The sequence below is a fragment of the Acomys russatus genome, chromosome 28 (genome assembly GCF_903995435.1).
Source record: "Acomys russatus chromosome 28, mAcoRus1.1, whole genome shotgun sequence".
Classification (NCBI taxonomy): Eukaryota; Metazoa; Chordata; class Mammalia; order Rodentia; family Muridae; genus Acomys; species Acomys russatus.
In genome coordinates this window covers 4,874,210-4,891,982 of record NC_067164.1, presented here as the reverse complement: position 1 = coordinate 4,891,982, position 17,773 = coordinate 4,874,210, and the positions used below count along the sequence as shown (strand labels likewise).

Below are 17,773 nucleotides of genomic sequence, written 5' to 3'. Positions count from 1 at the left end.
AGTTAGCATGATGACGTATCTAGCCGACTAGGAAAGGCAGGGGGAGGAAGGAAGGCGTTAGGACTAACTAACAAGCAGTAAAATTGGAAGATATTCACTTGATATAAAAATAACTGTACCTGTATGTATAAATATATGTATATATTCATATGCGTTTCCATATATGTGTATTTCTAGTAAGGAAATACCTGAAGTAAACTTAAGAAAATATTACTTTATGCTAGCATAACAATAATAAGTCAAAGACTAGTGGGACCCATCCACAGAAAACTTGGTAACATTATTCATGGAAATTAAAGGCCTACCTATGTAACAGACATTTCACACATATGTAGGAGTCCCAACACTGTCAGGAGGGCAGTTCTCGCTGCCTCCATCTGTAAATATGTCACGTGTCCTAAATAAACTCCTCCTCCCCTTCCCCTGCTCCTTGTTGCACTGTGAGACACCAGAATAACAACAGCAGCAATAAGAAAACGTGGCAGAAGGCTCATCTTTATCCTTCTGGTGAAACCACTCAAGGCTTCACCACCCTGCTGCCAGAGTGCTGGATCTTAGGCATGTACCACCACACAGAGCTCTCTTCATTTAAAAGGCTTTACTTATTATTTCTACCAAAATCCAAGTAAATGTTTGTAGAAATTTCCAAGTCGATCCTAGATTTTTATATGGAGATGGCAAAATCAGTGCTAACTTCTACAGTGGAATACCACTTGGCAATAAAAAGGAAAGGAACTGTTTATGTATACAATAACATGGATGAATTGTGAAATACTTATTTAGGGTTTTATAAATAGGGCTTGCCAATTGAAAATTGGCAAATCTAGCCTTGGGGCTAGAGAGATGTCCCAGTGGTTAAGAGTATGTCCTGTTCCCCCAGAGGACCAGAGTTCGGTTCCCAGCACCTGTGTCTAGTGGTTGACAACCACCTGTAACTCCTGGTCTAAGGCAGGCAGCGCTCTCTTCTGGCTTCTGCAGATGCACACACAGAAACATACACTGAAATAGTAATAATGTTAGGAAAACACCACAGCCTTAATGTCCACATGGGCTCCAAATGCAAAGCTTGAACTAATTATACATAGTTACCTGAGGAAGGAGAAAACCTGGTGATTTGACTGTGTTTCTAGGCAACGCCAACATTGCTGAGAAGATTTGGATCTGAGCTGATCAAGTCCACTGTCCTGTCAGCGCATACTTCTCTGAGAGTGCTAGCCCTTGGTGGGGAAGCCTTCCCCTCACTGTCCATCCTCAGAAGCTGGCGAGGCAAAGGCAACAGGACGCAGATATTTAACATTTATGGTATCACTGAGGTATCCAGTTGGGCGACTTTTTACAGGATCCCAGAGGAGATTCTTAATTCTACTGTGAAGTAAGGGCTTTAGTTACACCCACTAGAGGGGAGGGGAGGCATTAATGCTGGTGTTCGTGAGTTGGGGTTGGGGGTGGCAGTTGGCTGTGATGGCTGTCGAGGTCATGATCCTTGCATGGGAAGCACATCCTCTGTCAGGGAGCCACACTCCAAAGCCTACTAATGGGTTCTCAGGTGCTGTAGTGATCATTTCAAACACTATTTTGTCCAGAGTCTCGAGTGAAGAACCCAGAGTCTTCTCTGTAACTCGCGATGAGCTCCTGCTAGACTTCTGTAACTGAACCAGTAACACACGGCACCCTTTCTGCTTACTGCTCCCTAGTGCGGTCTGAATGGCACCGTAAACTGTTTTTGTTTTATGTGCTGTATTGTGTTTTTAATATGCTGGGAAGTCATCTGCTCAAGTGTGAGATTTAAACCTGCTCTGGGCTGTCTTTTTTGCAGGCATGATTGCACTGTGCAGCTGGGGTCTCCACTACTTGGAACAGTGGTTGAAGTCAGAGACGCAGATGGGTCCCCAGTTCACGAAGGCACTGGCCAAGTATTTTTAGGTTGGCTTACATTTGTTGGTTGATTTTTCAAAAAGAAAAACAAGATGTTTATTTTATTCATTTTATGATTCTTTTATGTAGGGTGTACTTTTCAGTGCTAAATGTTAATCTTTTCATAATCATGAGATATTTCAAGTTTACCTGAATTATTTCACATGCAGTTTCTAATAATTTAGGAACGTAACTTAAAATGTTAGCATTTATAGACAAAACTATATCTACCAGTATTCTAAGGATATGTTTTAAATCATATATATTTTTAGAAATTATATATATTTTTAGTTTTATCTCTTTACTAACTTCCTAAAGTTATCGTGCCCAAGTTTACCAGGTAGCATTTAAAAGTTTCTCAGTTTGAGAGGAGCCTTGATTTTGACGTTGTTAAATAAAGTGTCCATGGGTCTTAGACAATGGAGTTTGTCTTTGAAAGGTGGGGAAAACAGAGTGTGCTTCCTTGATGATGACATGACAGTGCCCCCTGGCACCATGCGAGCCACAGGAGACATCGTGACTGTGAAAGACGGAGAGATGTTTTTCCTGGGAAGAAAGGACAGCCAGATCAAGCGCCATGGCAAACGCCTTAACATTGAGTTCGTACAACAGGTAGGGCCACCTAAGCACCTTTCTGTGGCCCAGGCTAGTCTGAAATTCCAAGTCTTCCTGCCTCCCGCTTCCTAGTGTTACGGTTACAACTGTGAGTTCCCAAGCCTGGCTCTGTGGTTAGCAGTACTTACTGCTCTAGCAGAAGACAGGGTTGTTTCCTAGCACCCTTCTGTACCCCTCCAGTTGCAGGGGACCCAGCACCCTCTGACCTCCTCCAACACCTGCACTCACATGACTCACACAGACACATATACAAGAAAGAAATAAAGTAAATAACAAAGTAGACTTTGAGATCTTTGCAGATTGGTTTATTTGCTTTAGAATGTTTTGTTTTGGGGTCTTTTTTTTTTTTTTTTTTTTTTTTTTTGGTTTTTGGTTTTTCAAGACAGGGTTCCTCTGTGTAGCTTTGGCTGTCCTGGACTTGCTTTGTAGACCAGGCTGGCCTTGAACTCACAGAGATCAGCCTGCCTCTGCCTCCCGAGTGCTGGGATTAAAGGTGTGTGCCACCATGCCTGGCAGACATATTATTTTTGAAAGTGGTAATTAATACCTGGGATTTTTAAAAAGTTGTTTACTATTGGTATCTATGACTAACAGAAGTACCACTTTCAATGTAGATACCAATAGCAAACAACTTTTTGAAAGTCCCAGGTATTTTCTGGAATTTAATTCAGCTGTACTGATTTTAGAGATAGACTAAGTCTGAGCCTTCACGGGCCTGTTGCTAGATGTCCCCGTGAGTAAATGAGATAATCTCCCCTACAGGTGGCTGAAGACCTTCCCCAGGTGGAGACCTGTGCAGTCACGTGGTATAATCAGGAAAAGTTGGTTCTCTTCGTCGTCGTCTCCAAAGCTGGTTCAGTAAAGGATTGCATCTTTAAAGAACTGCGGAAACACCTCCCAACACACGCCCTCCCTGATGACGTGGTGCTGATTGATAGCCTCCCGTTTACATGCCACGGTAAAGTGAAAAGCAGACGTGTGCAGTACTGGAGAACACGTGCTCCAGATTAGGCTAATGGCCACCGAAATTCATTATAAGTGACACTAGCATTAGTTATGGTAGGCCCGCTCTGAGTCAGCTCTGTGGAACCAGCTCATTTCTCTTCAGAACTGTCTGTGAGTGGATGGCATTACTCTGACATATGAATTACAGGTGGGTGATTGCTCCCTAGGTCCCTTTACGGTGTGTCTGCCTACTGTGCATTGGAAGGCTTAGTGAGCAGCTGAGATCATGTGATGGCGGGCCAGGAAGCAGAGAAAAGGATGAAGACAGGCTCTGTCTGGCTGTCTCCTTTCCTCTTTGTACCCCAAGCCTGTATTCAGGGATGGGTCTCCCTGCTTCGTTCATCCTCTGAAGATCCTTACAGATGTACTCAGTGATGTTCCTCAGTTTCCTAGGGGACTCTGAGTCCAGCCAGATTGGTCCTGAAGGTCAGCCATGACAGCTAGACAGTGGCTGTATTTCTCAGGGATCACCATAGAAACAGAACTAATGTTTAGATAGAGTTAGAAAAATATTGCCAGGAACTGACTGACATGGCTCTAGAGCCCCGAAGGTTTCACACTGGAATTGTGAGCTGGAGGGGCCTCAGAAAGCTGGAGCTGTAATTCTGAGTTTTGTAGCCTGAGGACCAGGAGAGCCAGAGCTTTAACTCTGTGGCAGGGCATCTCCCAGCACATACAGTGAGGATGAGATGGGGTGCAATGGGGTGCAGTGCCCTCCTCCTGCTTTTCCTGTGTTGAGCCCCCAAGGGCCGTGCTGATCTCCAGCCAGTTTGGAAACACAGTCTCCTTTAGTTTGTCCACTGGTTCATATGCTAAAATATATGGATATTTTGTGAAATGCCATCATAGATAACCCAGAGTGAGTGATAAACAGTGGCCCAACCCCATGGCCCACTCACAGTGACACCTAAATCACACCATCACAGTGGTAGAGTTGAAAATCTGCCTAGTACTACTTAGCTTCAAATTATATACATTTTGGCAACAGGGTCTTGAAGTCTTTTTCAGGGTAGCCTTGATTTCAATATGTAGCCCAGGCTGAAAAACATATTCTCTTAAAATCAGACACAAGGCCACAGTCCCAACACTAGGGAGACTGAGGCAGGAGGATTATTACTAAGCTTGACATCAACTTGAGCTACATAGTAAGACCCTCCTTTATTTATTTTTATTTTTTAAAGATTTTATTTATTTATGTATAAGTGCTCCATCTGCATATACACCTGCAGGCCAGAAGAGGGGATCAAATTCGAGTATAGATGGTTGTGAGCCACCATGTGGTTGCTGGAGATTGAACTCAGGACCCCTGGAAGAGTAGACAGTGCTCTTTTTTTTCTTTTAATTTTAAAAGATTTATTTATTATTTATACAATATTCTGCCTGCATGTGTGTCTTCACACCAGAAGAGGGCACCAGATCTCACTACAGATGGTTGTGAGCCACCATGTGGTTTCTGGGAATTGAACTCAGGACCTTTGGAAGAACAGACAGTGCTCTTAGCCTCTGAGCCATCTCTCCAGACCACTAGACAGTGCTCGTATCCTCAGAGCTGAGCCATCTCTACAGCCCCCAAGACCCTGCTTTAAAGAAAAAGTCTGGGGCCAAAGAGATGCCTCAGCTGGTTGCTGCACGTGCCTGATCGTTTGATAACTTGACGGTGATAGAAGATAATCAAATCCTGAAAGTAGTATACACACACACACACACACACACACACACACACACACACACACACAGGGACACATATTTTAAAGTATGTTTTATATGTGTATATGGGTGTGTATACACTATTGATAGTACCTTACCCATGACATTTAGATGCATTTAGTTAGAATACACAAGGTGCTTTTCATTCCCTGTACTCACATTCTGTGCCTTGTCCCTCCCACTCAGCACCACGTCTTGAGTTCTTTAACTTAGTAAGCGGCATCTCTGTGTTATTCACTATAGTCTTTGTAACATTGGCCTTCAGAATTGCTTCTCTGTTCTGTATGATTTCAGGGCTTTATAGTGAAGGGCATGACCAATAAACATACAGTGGCTCTGGGGCAAGATAAATTTATTTGCTTATTTTATGGGGTCAAACCTAGGACCTTGTATGTGCTGAACACATGTTCCACTACTCAGCTTTGACCCCAGCTGCGTGGTTAAAATTCGAATGTTATTTTAATGTTTTTTTTTTTTTTCTCTTCATATTAAGGTAAAATTGATGTTTCCGAGTTAAACAAGAGATATTTAGACTACATAAACTCACAGCCCAGGAATAAGCCCCATGGAAAAGAGGAACTTTGGGAAAAATTACAGTATTTATGGAAGGTACAACTTCTTAAATACAAACTTATTTCTATAACTCATTCATTATAGGGAATTTTAGTATGCCCAGTAAGCTAGTAAAACTATTTTAAGAATGTTATTGCTGCCCAGGTGCCAGTTAGCATACTTTCCTTCATCTAGTTTGTACATAATGAAGGTTAGAGTGTTTAATTAAATGTCTCACAAAGAAATTCATTGAAGGGGAGGTAATGTAAATGGTGCCAGTGTCTGCTTGCCTACCGACAGGACTCTCCCCTGGAGAGGCAGTGCAGTGCCTGCTGCTCTTGCCATGCTAAAGCCATGCTCTACTGAGTAGGTTGGCCATTAAATTCTGGTTCTGCCACTAGTCCTGAGGAGAAACGTGCAGTAGCTGTGTGTTTCTACCCAAGGCATTTTGAAAAGTATTTCAATAAGTAAGCAAATTTTCTTAGATAAGATACAGATCTTAACTGGAGGGAAGCGGGGAGGGTGGCACATGGCTTTAATCCCAGCACTTAGGAGACAGAGGCAAGCATGAATTCAAGGACAGCCTAGTCTACAGTGATAGTTCCAAAATAACCAAGGATACACAGAGAAAACCTGTATCTTATTTTTTTAAAAAAAAGTTCTAGCTAAGAATGAGTCTAAGAACTGAGCTCCCACAACTGGGTGTGGTGCGCACGCCTTTAATCCCAGCACTCAGGAGCCAGAGGCAGGCAGATCACCGTGAGTTCGAGGCCAGCTTGGTCTGCAAAGTGAGTCTGGGACAGCCAAGGCTACACAGAGAAATTCTGTCTTGAAAAACTAAAAGTTCTGTGGGTGATTTGGTTAGTCTTTAAAACAGGCTAGCTAAGTTCTTCCCACTCCCTTTGTGAACAGTCTGATGTGTGTGAAGTGGACCAGTTATTTCCATGTAAGGACGATCATCAGTGAGGATCCTAGCGGCTAGTTGGTAAAGCAGATATTTCTGTGAGCTTATTCTGTGGGTAGGACAGCTGCTCTAAAAGGAGTGATAGGTAGCAGTTACACAGTGAATCTGTGACAGAGTTGGTAGTGCAGTGATGGTCGTTAGTGTAGAGAATTCCTTTTAGTTTAATTGTTAGCGTTTTTCTTTCTTTTATGCTGCTGCCTGTGCTGTAGGTATTGTGAGCTCCATGTCACTTGCTACGTTGTAAACTCTGCTGGTTTGGGCTCTTACCGTATCTCCCCCGTCTCTTGTCTGTAGTCTGTTCTGAGTCTCCCTGAGGATCCCGAGGGTACTTTGAAGGTTCCCGACAACTCCACCTTCTTAGACAGTGGCGGGGATTCCCTCAAGTCCACATGGCTCCTCAATGAGATTGAAAAACTGACCGGGACACCCCTTCCTGGCCTTCTGGAAGTTATTCTCAGCAGCTCCCTCTTAGACGTTTACAGCCTCCTCATCCAAACCGTGTTTGCGCAGGAGGACCCGAAAGTCAGCAGGAGTTATGCCACAAAAAGGAAACTCAGTGACACCGATCCCGAGGAAGCCGGGGGGAAGCCTGCACATCTGCCACCTGCCTTACCTTCAAAACGGGACAGCGAGACAAACGCTGTGCTGGCTCTGAGCAGAGGGAGCCAGGCTTTGTCTCTGGGCACCGGGAGGCTTTTAACTAAGTCAGGACACTGCCCCTCAGTCTGTCCTCTGGATTTAATTCCACAGATGAACACTCAAATATTAAGAAGCATAAGACCCCCAGTGCCTGATGAAAGGTTGGAAAAGCCACCAGTTTCTCAGGAGAGGAGCCCTGGGGCAGGGGCTGAGAGGATGGTGCTGCGTGAGAGGTGGCGATCAGACACAGGCAAATGCGTAGATGCTTCCCCTCTGCTTGTGATAGCAGCTGTGGATAAGTCGTCCACTACCATGTATGTCGGCTCCCACTCGCACAGAGTGCAGGCAGTTGACCTTTACTCTGGGAAGATGAGGTGGGAACAGCTTTTGGGAGATCGAATTGAGTCCTCAGCATGTGTGTCTAAGTGTGGAAACTTTATTGTAGTGGGTAAGTTTCTGAATCTGAACAGTGTGTGTGTGTGTGTGTGTGTGTGTGTGTGTGTGATCGTATGGTTGGTTGTTGTTGTCACAGGTCAGTGGTTAATAACGTACTGCTTAGCAGCATGGCTTGGATATAAACTCAGCTCTGTATTGCTAAACTCCATGAATTTGGTGGGTTGTTGGATTTAGAACCTCCCTTCTCTTGTGGACAAAGTGGAAACTTGGTGCCGTAGCACACATCGTACTGAAACCTTCTGACTCACAGCAGTTCCCCTGCAGGCCTTCTGTGGACCTGAAGATCGCTTGCAAGATGGCTCCCGGGCAGCACTGCTAGCACGGGAGCTCAGTCCTCCCCCCACAACCCCCCAGAAACAGGGCTTCTCTGTGTTATCTTGGCTGTCCTACTCTTGCTTTGTAGACCAGGCTGGCCTCAAACTCACAGGGATCTGAGTGCTAGGATTAAAGGCATGTGCCACCACGCCCAGCTGAGGGAGCGCAGTTCTTAGACTCGTTCTTAGTTCATTTTTGCTGAGAAGATTCAGGTTTTACCACGCAAGCTTCTCTGTAGCAATCCAAATGTTTGCACAACATAGCATGCGACGTCACTCACAGTGAGTGTTCCCAAAGAGAAAGCCATAGGAGCCACATAGTACCTTTTAGAACCTATTCTTCAATTTTGGAAGACTTAATTTTGTCCATTGAACATAAACCACCAAGTTTAGTCCATGCTTAGGGGAGAGAATCATTCTCCACCTCTTGAAGAATATGTAAGAATTTGTGGGTGTGTTTTAAACCCATGACGACCATCAAAGAGTTGTGGACAGGGTGGAGCAAGCTTAACAGTCCACTGTGCACTGCACAAGCAAAGCTCTTAATGAGTGATGATTCTCAAGTCAAAGCAGTGAGTTGGCCATGGACAGAGCCCTGTAGAGTGGGCAGTGAAGCCATCCACTGTGATTTGGGTGTGCCCAGGTGTCTGTAGTGATTTTACTTGCAGGGTTTTCGTTGTTTATTTTAATCATTTCTACTCAACTACATCAAGGTCTGGGATCCCTGCACTGCCTTCTCGTCCATGGGCACCACTTGGGAAGCAAAGTTTGGTATAGTTACTAAGAATACAGGTTCTTGCCATGTGGCTGTGCCACATGGTGATTTGGAAATTTGGCCCCATTAATGACTCTGCTTCCATGTTGTCAACTATAAGTATGGATATAATTATGGTAAAATATTTGAAAAAGTAGGCTGGGGATGTGATTCTGATGGCTCTAGGTCCAGTCCCCAGCATGCATAAAGCAGGTGGTGTGTAATGCACACCTGTAGTCCCAGCACTGAGGAGGCAGAAGGCTCAGAAGATCATGCTCCCCTAACAGGATACCTGAGGCTAGCCTGGGCTAAAGACCCTGTCTCAAAAGAATAAGCCTCGGATACATAGGAAACACCCAGTGGACATTGGTTGTTATTGATGCTAGCGTTTCTGAAACAACGAAGCTGTTACAATAACTGTTGGGGTAGGAGAATAATCTGAGGCCCGTGACGCTGGGTAATTTATCCAGCAACAGCCAGTTCTGTCAGTGTGGGTGTGCACATGCCCTCATGCAGTCAGTGTGGGTGTGCACATGCCCTCATGCAGTCAGAGGACAACCTCAAGGAGTCGGTTTTCTCCTTGTCCTGTGTTTGTCTTGGGATCAAGGCCAGGTGGTCAGGCTTGGACCAGGTGCCTTTGCTGTCTTGCTGGTCCATAGTACTACTACAGAGTGAGGGCTGCTGGGTGCAGTGCTGTCTCCTCTAACTCCAGCACCCGGGAGGTGAGGCCGAGTGCTGTCTTAAAGACTCCACCACAGCAGCACTGAGTAACGCTTTACACGAGTGACTGCCGTTCAGTTTCTGATTGTTTGCTGAAATCTAAATCGGGTGGATGAACATGAACATAAATGAAGGGTGTGACTAGAAACCGCCATTTTTTAAACTAAATATTTTATTTCAATGGATCTCAGTCTCATCTTTTACATTTGTTTCTCTGTAGGCTGTTATAATGGATTAGTTTATGTTCTAAAAAGTAACAGTGGAGAAAAATATTGGACATTTACTACTGAAGATGCTGTCAAAAGCTCGCCAGCCTTGGATCCAACCACAGGACTCATTTACGTCGGATCCCATGACCAGCACGCGTATGCTCTAGACATTTATGTAAGAAGTCACTGCCTCAGCATCACACCGCAGACACACAAGTGCTGTGCAGTGCTCTGAGGGCAGGTGGTAGCTAGAGGCCAAGCATAGCAGCGGGTCTGGAAAGGCGTGGTTAGTTACATGCTATCATCTTTAGTGTCCTTTCAAATAATGTCTGCACTATAAAGCATTCAGAATGATCATAACAGAAAAACATCAAAGTAAGAAATCAGTAGGCTATTTTAAGGTCACATTATATGAAAATATCAAATTTTCATAAAAACTACAAGAAATAGACTGAGGTTGTTTTTGAAATAACAGTGAATCAAAACTTATTAATTGGTATAAATAGAAATAAAGAGTAAATATAAATTAATTAGAAAAACCCAGATAGAAAACCAAAACAAGGGGACATAAACACATAAGATCACCAAGAAGCTGCTGAACACAAATGTTTCAGTCCTTTAGCCTTAGAGCAATGAAAATGAGACACTGAGATTTGCAAATACATAGCTCACAGTGCTACAGTGCTTGACAGTCAGCGCCAGTGAGATAGGTTGCAGATAAGAGGGCACAGAGGAAGATAGATGGAGGGCTGCAATACAGCTCAGCTGCCATAGTACCTGCCTGGCATGCACAAAGCCTTGAGCTCGATCCCTCAAACTATATGTGGCTTATGTGTCTGTCACCCAGCACTTGAGAGAATCAATGGTGTGAGGTCATCCTTGGCTACTTAGTGAGCTTGAGGTCAGCTTGGCTACATGCCTTAAAAAAAAAAAAAAAAATCCACAGACACACGTGCACATGCACAGCAAGTAAATGTAATAAGCAGTGTGACTGTAAGTTTCATGTCCTTTGACCAAAAATAATTTTTTTCTCTGATTTCATCATGGCAAAATAATTAGAAACATAGACAAATATGTGCGTCAAATTGTATATAAGATTGAGTAATTGGTTTCTAACAGTTTTTCAATCAGAAAATGAGATAATTTTATTTTTAATATATTAAAATTATTTTAAGTCATTTTATAAAATCAGTGAAAGAAACATACCAAGTTGTATGTTCAGAATGAGTCTATGCACACATACACTGTCACACATGCATTAATCAGATGGAAAAATACTAATGTATTATCCATTGTACGTGAGTATCAGTGATGTTCTTTGCTGCCTTGGTACTAACTTACCTGCCATCACACGCCTGAAATCCCAGCACTGAGGAGGCAGAGCCAGGAGGATTCCGAGTGAGTAAAGAGGGAGGGCAGAGAAGAGAGGAAAACCGGAATTACATAGACAGTGACAACTGCTTCATGGTCTAGCACGTGCAAGGCTCTGGCTGCAGTGCCAGCACCTCCAGGACAGAGCACAACACAGTGTTAAGGCTACCCAAACCTTAGCCTCTCTGTGTGGGGGATTGTTAACCACTGGCACCACACACTTAATTCAAACTCTTATTTGCAGGAAAAGACGTGTGTCTGGAAGCTGAACTGTGGAGGAACTCTGTTTTCTTCTCCATGTTTGAGTCTGGAGCCACACCACCTGTACTGTGCCACACTCGGGGGACTTCTACTGGCTATAAACCCGGTAGGCATAAAGTGACGTGTTGCTGTGTTCCCCGTCTTGATTTTGACGTTTGAAAGTCTGAGTACTTTTCAGTTAAATGTTCTCCACATATTAATGAGCTAGAATTCACTTAAAGTGGTTGAAATTATTTGGAAAGACAAGGAACTATGAGCTCATGTTTTATATTGTTATTTGTTTCATCAGCTGTTTTTAACCTTTAAGAGAGATTTGCTTATTTTTATGTGTGTAAGTATTTGTCCGTCTATCTGTGCACTATATATGTCCGGTACCTGGAGAGGTCAGTGGAGGGTATGGGATGCCCTGGGACTGCATTACAAATGGCTGCTAGCTGCAGTGTGGGTGTTGGGAATCAAAGTTGGGTTACTGTAAGAACGGCATGTGATGTGGCCACTGAGCCCTCTCTCCAGGCTGTTTTTAAACCTTTTCATGTTAAGTTCTCGTCTGTCCCTCAGTGGCGCACGCCTTTAATTCCAGCACCTGGGGGCAGAGGCAGGTCGATCTCTGAGAGTTCCAGGTTAGCCTGGCCTACATAGTTTGTTCCAGGGTAGCCTGGCCTACGTAGTAAGATCCTTTCTTTAAAAAAAAAATAAATAAATAAGTAAAACAAAAGCAAAGCAAACAACAACAAAAAGCTTCTTGTTCATTGTAAAGATCTTAATTTTTCCTGACTTTTAAGTTGTTTTTCCATCCTAACGCTAGATGTTTGTGTTAGTCTCTGCTTTGTTTTGTGTTGGGGGCTGACTTTCGCTCTGTCCTAGCTTTTGTAAATACGCACTGATTTTCTGCTGCAGTCCGTCTATCACTATCCCTGTGGCTCTAGCTTTGAAGATGGTTACTTTGTTGTAAACTGGCTCTGCAGGTAGAGGCACTTGCTGCCAAGTCTGACAACTTGAATTAACATTCCTCCTACATGACAGAAGGAGAGAATCCCTTCACACAGGTTGTCCTTCAGCCTCCACATGTGCCCTGTGGTACATACATACGAACATACATGTGCACAAACACCGTAAATAAATGTAATTAGAATGTTAGACTTGATTAGTAGAATGATTTTCAGTGCTATCAATTGCTTTGGTCATGACAGGCTACTGGGAGCATAGTTTGGAAACACTCCTGTGGAAAGCCTCTGTTCTCTTCCCCGAGGTGTTGCCAGAGGTACATTTGCATCGGCTGTGTGGATGGCGGTTTGCTCTGCTTCACTCACTCAGGAGAGCAGGTGGGAAGATCTAGTTCTGTGTGGAACCCTTGCCCCCAGCCCTGGAGACTGAACCAAGGGACCTGCTTATGATCAGCAACAGTTCTGTTCCTAAGCTACATTCGGAGCCCTTGTTTGATGTCTCTCTGTCTCTCCCTGTCTCTCTCCTCCTCCTCCTCCTCCTCCTCCTCCTCTTCCTCCTCCTCCTCCTCCTCCTCCTCCTCCTCCTCCTCTTCTTCTTCTTCTTCTTCTTCTTCTTCTTCTTCTTCTCTCTCTCTCTCTGTTAATGTCTGCTTTGTTTTGTGTTGTGGGCTGACTTTTACTCTGTCCTATCTTTTGTAAGTACGCACTCTCTCTCTCTTTCTCTCCTGTCCCCCCCCCCCTCTCTTTCCTCTCTTTCTTCCTCTCCCTCCCTTCCTTCCTCCATGTGTGTGTGTGTGTTTAAGGCATATGGGTCTGAGTTTGATGTGTCATATATCATATATAATTAAAATGTATATATATAATTAAAATTTTTTTTCAATACAAGGTCTTACTTGCTGTCCTGAAACTCACTGCATATGCCAGGCCGGCCTACAACTGAGATCCGCCTGCCTCTGCCTCTTGGGTGCACATGCTACCTGGCAATGCACAAATTTTTGTTTAATGCTTTAAATCTAAAATTCTTTTCAGTCTAATTCTGTCTCAATTTGTTTGGAAAACTTGAGTAAAACATGTTTTTTCCCCTTTCTCTTTTTTTTTTTCTAGAGCTAGAATTGGAGCCAAGTTCCACCCACTGCCCAAGATTGTTTTTAACAACTTATACTGAAGACCTAATGGAGTTTTTTTTTCTTTAAACACAGTGTCTCTAAACATAGCAGTAGGAATTCTCAAGTATGCTCAAGATTCATTATCATGATGGCCTAGTGTGTCTTGTCCTGGTTGTACCACTGGAGCAGTCTGGCATGAGAATGCTACTTTGCAGAGATGGGCATCACTTTTGTTTTTGGAGTTACCGAGAGGTCTCCCATTTCCCCTCTTCTGTCAGTGTGAAGAGCCCTGTCACGGGTAAGGTCGCACTCGGGTGACTGGCTGTTGCTCCTCTTTCCTTGCAGGTTTGGTGCTTCTCTGCTGGAGGACCAATCTTTTCATCCCCGTGTATCTCAGCATCAGAGCAAGAAGTATTTTTTGGTTCCCATGACTGCTTTCTCTACTGCTGTAGCGCAGAAGGTCACCTCCGGTGGAAGTTTGAGACGACAGCCAGGGTGTACGCAACACCCTTTGCTTTCTGTGACCACGGCCGTAGCAATGAAACGCTGCTGGCAGCTGCATCTACTGACGGGAAGCTGTGGGTCCTCGAGTGTCAGAGTGGAGAGCTGCGAAGTGTGTGTGAACTCCCTGGAGAGGTATTTTCTTCTCCCGTGGTCTGGGAGTCAATGCTTGTGATTGGGTGCAGAAATAATTATATTTACTGTCTGGATTTACTGTGCGCTGATAAGAATAATCATCGTCCTTAAAAGTATGTATGTGCGAGACGGTCGGAAAATGTCATTGTAAAGCTATATGTAGATTTTATATTAAAGAGTCTATTTTGGTTAAGGAATTTGTCTGCGGTACTTCAAGAGAGAGCAGCTATGTTTATTTCCTATGGAAGATGCAGGAGCTTCAAGGAGGAGAGGATAAACCACTTGGTAAGTTTAGTAGTACTTTTAGTTATGTGTGCTGGTGCGCTGACTAGTTTTATGTCAACTTGACACAAGCTAAAGTCATCTGAGAGGAGAGAGCCTCAACTGAGAAAATGCCTCCATAAGATTTGGCTGTAATGCTCCTGTAGAACATTTTCTTAATTAGTGAGCGATGGGGAACCCAGTGCATTGTGGGTAGTGCCATCCCTGAGCTGCTGTTTTTGGCTTCTGTAAGCATGCTGATCAAGCAGCATTTCTCCATGGTCTTTGCATCAGCTCCTGCCTCCAGGTTCCTGCCCTGTTAGAGTTTATGTCCGGATATCATCATTGAAGAACTGTGCTGTGGAAGTGTAAGCCAAGCAAACCTTTCCCTCCCCACCTTGCTTTTGGTCATGGCGTTTTATCACAGCAACAGAAACCCTAACTAAGACAGATGGTTAATTGTATATTTTTGGAACATTTGTTTTAATGGTCAAAAGGATGCTGCACTAGGTTGAATGTCTTCATCAAAGCACCCTCACTGGGTAGTATTGAGGTGGAAACATAACCCCACTATGGTGCTTAGGGGTGGCACCTTTGAGAGATGATTAAGGTTATATGAGGCTATGGCAGGGATGCTGAGGGACTGGCACTTGTAAGAGGAGAGAGCAGAGTCAGTGTGCCCTGCCTTGCCATGTGACGCCCAGCACCATCTTGGTTGGGACTCTGCAAAGGTCTCTGTCAGTTAGGGACACTATAACCAGATATCGCCACTGGATCTTGAACCCTTTGGATTTCAGAACCGAGAGCTAAAGAACCCTGTGTTTGCAGTTAGTCTGTGATAGTCAGTCATAGGCAAGTGAACGCAGGCAGCTGGCAGTCACCACTTCTTGGTGTGGGTGTGAGGCTGTTTATGAAGTGGTTGAGCCGACCGACCGAGACCTGTGTGTCATCACCAGTGTGCCATTATGGGTGGGTTGTCCCTTCTGGAATAGAAGGCAGGAAAGGAGTGTCTTCTTGAGCTGGCCATTCACGTTTGCCCTTGGACACAGAGCTCCTGGTCTGGGATGTTTTCAGACTGAGACTTAGCAATAGCTACTGTAAACACCCCACCCCCCACCCCACACCCCCGCCTCTCAGGCCTGCAGGCTACACCATCGGCTTCCTGGTCTTGAGGCCTTTGGGCTTTATCTGAATTGAACTACACCACAAGGTCTGCAGGTCTCTAGTGTGCAAATGACACATGGTGGCTTTGCACTCTCCATACCCTCATGAGCCAATTCCTGAATCTCTTCTTTTATAGACATCTGTTAGATGTTTCTCTGGAGAAGTCATATTAGGCTATATATATATATATATATATATTTAATAAATAAATAACCTTTCATTTTTCCATCTAGATAAATATATCTGATTATGTTTCTTTAGAGAACCCTAATACATTAACGTAGTTCTGTGGCTTTCAGGGGGGGTTTCAAGATCTTTGTGGAAAAGAAAGAGTCAGAACATATTTTGTGAGTTAGAAACAGAATACATCATTTACTGTTTATACTGAAAATTTGAAAAGATTTTTATTTTTTGTGTTTTGCCTATATGTATGTAAACACACCATATGTGCATTCCCTTCAGAGACTGACAGAGAGCATGAGATCCTTTGGAGCTGGAGTGAGCCGCTGTGTAGATGCTGGGAACTAAGCCTGGGTCCTCTGTAGGAAACAAAAGCTCTTAATGAACCATCTCTCTAGCCTGAGATGGGGAGAGAGGGAGAGGGAAGGACCATGTGTGTGCATGGCTGGGATTTGAACCCAGGGCTTTGTTCATGCTAGGCAAGCACTCTACCAGGGAACTGGGGCCTTACGTTTCTACACATACACCGTTTCAGCGTGATACCGGTAGCAGCGGGCGTTCATCATCCCTGCTATGTAGCCCACACTGACTTCACAGTTTTCCACCAAGTTCTTGCAGGTCACATTCCCAGAGGGGCCAAGGTGTGGTTACCCTGTGGCAGCCTGCCCGCAGCTGTACTGCTCACAGGCTGCTGAGCCGTGGCCTACAGTTAGGAGAGTGCAAGATCACTGTATCTGAGATGCAGAGAGAGCACTTGCAGTTTGGACTTGAGATAAGCACTCTCCCTCATTCATACGTTCTTCCACTGGAATTTTTGAGAAAAATAAAATAGCATTAGAAACAACTTGAAATTTTCTTATCCATCCAAAACTCTGTAAATAGAAGATTACTCATAGATGGCCATTAAAATCAGTCAGAACTTCAGCTTAAAAAGGACATTTCATGAGTGCCAAGGATCTTGTCAGTATTTTATTGAAAGGTCTTTCCCCTTAAATAATGGACATTTTTACATTCAAACTGTATACAACCAAAATCTCAAAATAATATTAAAATCACACTAAGGAATTTTTATTAAGTATCTACTTAATTTTATTGTTGGTAAAAATATTGCAAGACACTTGTAGCTAATGTTGCTGCTTTAAAATAAGCAAACTAAACATCACAAGAAGAGACGGTGGATACATACTATACATTTGCAGATAACCAGCTAAAATGAGAATTTAATGGTAATCAACCATGTTTTATAAGAAACAATTGCACTTGAAACATTTTTAAAGTAAACAAAAAATTCTACTTTCATAGATAAGTCTATGAACAGAGGTTAATCATCTATAACCTTGCTAGAAGTGTGTTTAAATTAAAAAAAGTTTGTATATTTAATACAGCAGTCATTCATTAAAAGAAAAAAAGTCTTGAATTTTTTGTTTTCACAGAACTTCCCCATAGTTTGTTGCTCAGAAGAGTGCAACACAACTAAAGCAGAATAACACTTCATTGGTATTTAGTGCAGGTGTGGGGTGACTTTAAATGAAATGTTAAACATGGACTCTTTAGCAAGTATGATGGCTGCCTTTTCTTCAGTAGATTCTTCTTTTAAAGATGTTGGTGGGTATTCTTAACCAATCTGTTTCCTGTACTGTGGTGTACTCAGCTGGTGGTGCTGAGTCAGGATGAAGGCATCTACTAGTCTTTGTTTGTTTGTTTGTTTGTTTGTTTGGACACAGAGTCTCCATTATGTAGCTTGGCTGGCCTGGAACTCAGTGTGTAGACCAGACTGGCCTTGAACACATAAGAGATCCACCTGCCCCTGCCTCACAAAGGAAGGTAAAAGGCGAGAGCCACCACACCCAGCCCTATTATTTCTCATCTTACTTCTGTACCTGTTTCCTGCTTTGACTGTGGTACTGGCCAAAGCTGACAGGACAGAAGGAGGAGGCAGTTTGGAAGAATTACTGTAGCACTATAATTCTAGGGCTTTGGGTGGAAAGATTCCCATTCAAA

General features: G+C 43.6%; 1 protein-coding gene across 1 annotated transcript in view; it reads left to right on the top strand.

The window, feature by feature from the left end:
* Aasdh (aminoadipate-semialdehyde dehydrogenase) overlaps nt 1-14,814 on the top strand; it is a 29,366-nt gene extending 14,552 nt beyond the window's left edge. Inside the window, exons 6-15 of the mRNA XM_051170273.1 lie at nt 1,131-1,372; nt 1,817-1,923; nt 2,354-2,526; nt 3,292-3,487; nt 5,735-5,850; nt 7,052-7,844; nt 9,861-10,024; nt 11,465-11,587; nt 12,672-12,803; nt 13,877-14,814. Of these exons, the coding sequence (XP_051026230.1) occupies nt 1,131-1,372; nt 1,817-1,923; nt 2,354-2,526; nt 3,292-3,487; nt 5,735-5,850; nt 7,052-7,844; nt 9,861-10,024; nt 11,465-11,587; nt 12,672-12,803; nt 13,877-14,278 (2,448 nt within the window). The 3' untranslated portion in view covers nt 14,279-14,814. The remainder of the gene's footprint in view (nt 1-1,130; nt 1,373-1,816; nt 1,924-2,353; nt 2,527-3,291; nt 3,488-5,734; nt 5,851-7,051; nt 7,845-9,860; nt 10,025-11,464; nt 11,588-12,671; nt 12,804-13,876) is intronic.
* Nucleotides 14,815-17,773: the final 2,959 nt, after the last annotated feature.